The 2,041-nt window shown below is 38.7% G+C and overlaps 1 protein-coding gene across 1 annotated transcript; it reads left to right on the top strand.

Moving 5' to 3' along the window:
- Nucleotides 1-72: 72 nt before the first annotated feature.
- On the top strand, nt 73-1,987 carry LOC144477824 (odorant receptor 10-like). The gene is made up of 4 exons (XM_078195564.1): nt 73-202; nt 301-446; nt 690-822; nt 900-1,987. Exons 1-4 carry the CDS (start codon nt 137-139, stop codon nt 945-947), a joined length of 393 nt encoding a protein of 130 aa, XP_078051690.1. The 5' UTR covers nt 73-136; the 3' UTR covers nt 948-1,987.
- The last annotated feature ends 54 nt before the right edge of the window (nt 1,988-2,041 follow it).

Consider the following 2,041-nt stretch of genomic DNA (forward strand, 5'->3'; position numbering starts at 1 on the left):
AGATCGTAAAACTTGTTATCGAATAATATATTACCGTATTGTTTCGCATGTTTTCCATGTCGCGCTCTTCGACGCGTCGAACGACCCGCCATTGCGTATTAATGACGATAGGCGCGCCGAGTCTGTAGGCACCGAAATGATGTTCTCTGCTTTGTCGACGATTCTAGTGGCTGTCTTGTCGTTCTCGGCGAATCTGTATCGTGTAAGTAACAGCAGAATTATACGAATGAGATGAACAAATTTTGTGTACGACACATAAATTGTACGAATTAAAACAAGCGAATTGTCGATGTGCAACAGGCTTTCTTGTCGTTCACCGAGACGAGTACGTTCGACGAGGTTCTTATCTCTTCCGCGTTGGTGTTAGGACACGTGATAATCATATTTATAGATAATTACACGGGACAGACGCTAATGGACAATAGCGTCGCGATCTTCACCGAAACGTAAGTCCAACTCCTTTCTATTCGTTTGCACGCGAAGAGAATTATTTTAAATTAGAATATTAATCGATGTTTCAAATCGATTGCATAGATGTCACATTGGTTTAGTGAATTTAGAGTCGAGCGTAAAGTTATCGTAAATTATGCGATATTCTTTTTAAATTATGCGATTATATGTAACGATACTTGTTATATGTAAATACATGTCGTCAAGGAATAATACAATTTAATTGTTCTATAAAACAGGTACAACTCGTTGTGGTACAGGGTACCATTGAAATATCAGAAATTGTTGCTACTCATATTGCTGAGAGGCTCGAGCGAAGTACAGTTTAATCTCGGAGGTTTATTTGTGCCGTGTTACGAAGGCTTCGCGACGGTAAACCATCGCTTTTTATATCGTATTAACAATCGACGATTTTAACAAAAGCTACACTCTAACCGTTTCTTTTTCAGATGATGAGTTCGTCTTTCTCATACTTCACTGTCCTATATTCGGTATAGTAATCTATTTCGAAGCAATTATACGCATCCTAGTACCTATCAATAGAATAATCCGATATAACAATCGCATCGTTTGCAAAAATAAATCCTAGTGACAATTAATTAAAAAGTGATAGCTGTACGATAGTCTTTCGAATATGGACGAAAGGATTTGTGCAGCCTTGGAATACGAACTTCACTATACGGTGGCGGAAGAATGATTTCTTACGCTACTGATCATTTCACACGAGTAATCATCACTACAGACTTAAGGCTCCGTATTATTTTATTTATGCTCTAAGCAATCGAAACTATTTATTTCTATCTAATCTTCTAATATCTATCTATATCTTCTACATTTTTACATAAAATTAGATTAAAATTATATTATCGTGTTACGTATATCGAAACTTTGAAAAGGAATTAATAAATATTGTTTCGAGAATTAACCCTTTGCACTCGAGCGGCGCCGATTCGGCGCCCGGCCGATTTGAAGTGGCAACTCGGTCGGCGCTGCTGCGGCCGGTCCTTTGTAACTCGATCTGTTAATTTACGATGTGCGATAAGATATTTTTCTCGGAAATACTTTCGTGGACTAGGGTTGGCTGGCATTGTAGCCAAATCTTAGCTCGGTTTAGTTAGTCTCAGTGTTGCATTCGCTTGAAACAGTCTTGGCAGTAAGTATAGCCGCAAAAAAGTGTTTGAGCCCTAAAAATATGGAGGAAAATCGAATCAGCTCAAGTTCGGACGAATTCGATTTTGCAGCGTTGGATGAAGAAATCACACTGATTTCCGACGGATTACACCGCGAAGCGAATGAATCCAGTGGAGAAGATAGTGATACACTAAGAGGTGTGAGAGGACGAAAAATTAGAATTATAGAGAGCGACAGTGAAGGTGGAAGTGAAATCCGATTAAACGGGAAGCTTCATATAATTCTAAAAGGGCCAAAAAGGGACTGCAAGGTTTGTTCTGACCATAACACGCCTGAAAATAGGCGGGAAAGTTCTTATTTCTGCGATACGTGTCCTGATAAACCTAAGATGCATCTTGGATGTTGTTTTACAGGATATCACACCAAACCTAATTACAGAGTATAATATTTACCAAAGTTT

This window comes from Augochlora pura, unplaced genomic scaffold, assembly GCF_028453695.1.
Source record: "Augochlora pura isolate Apur16 unplaced genomic scaffold, APUR_v2.2.1 APUR_unplaced_4102, whole genome shotgun sequence".
NCBI classification, from domain to species: Eukaryota; Metazoa; Arthropoda; class Insecta; order Hymenoptera; family Halictidae; genus Augochlora; species Augochlora pura.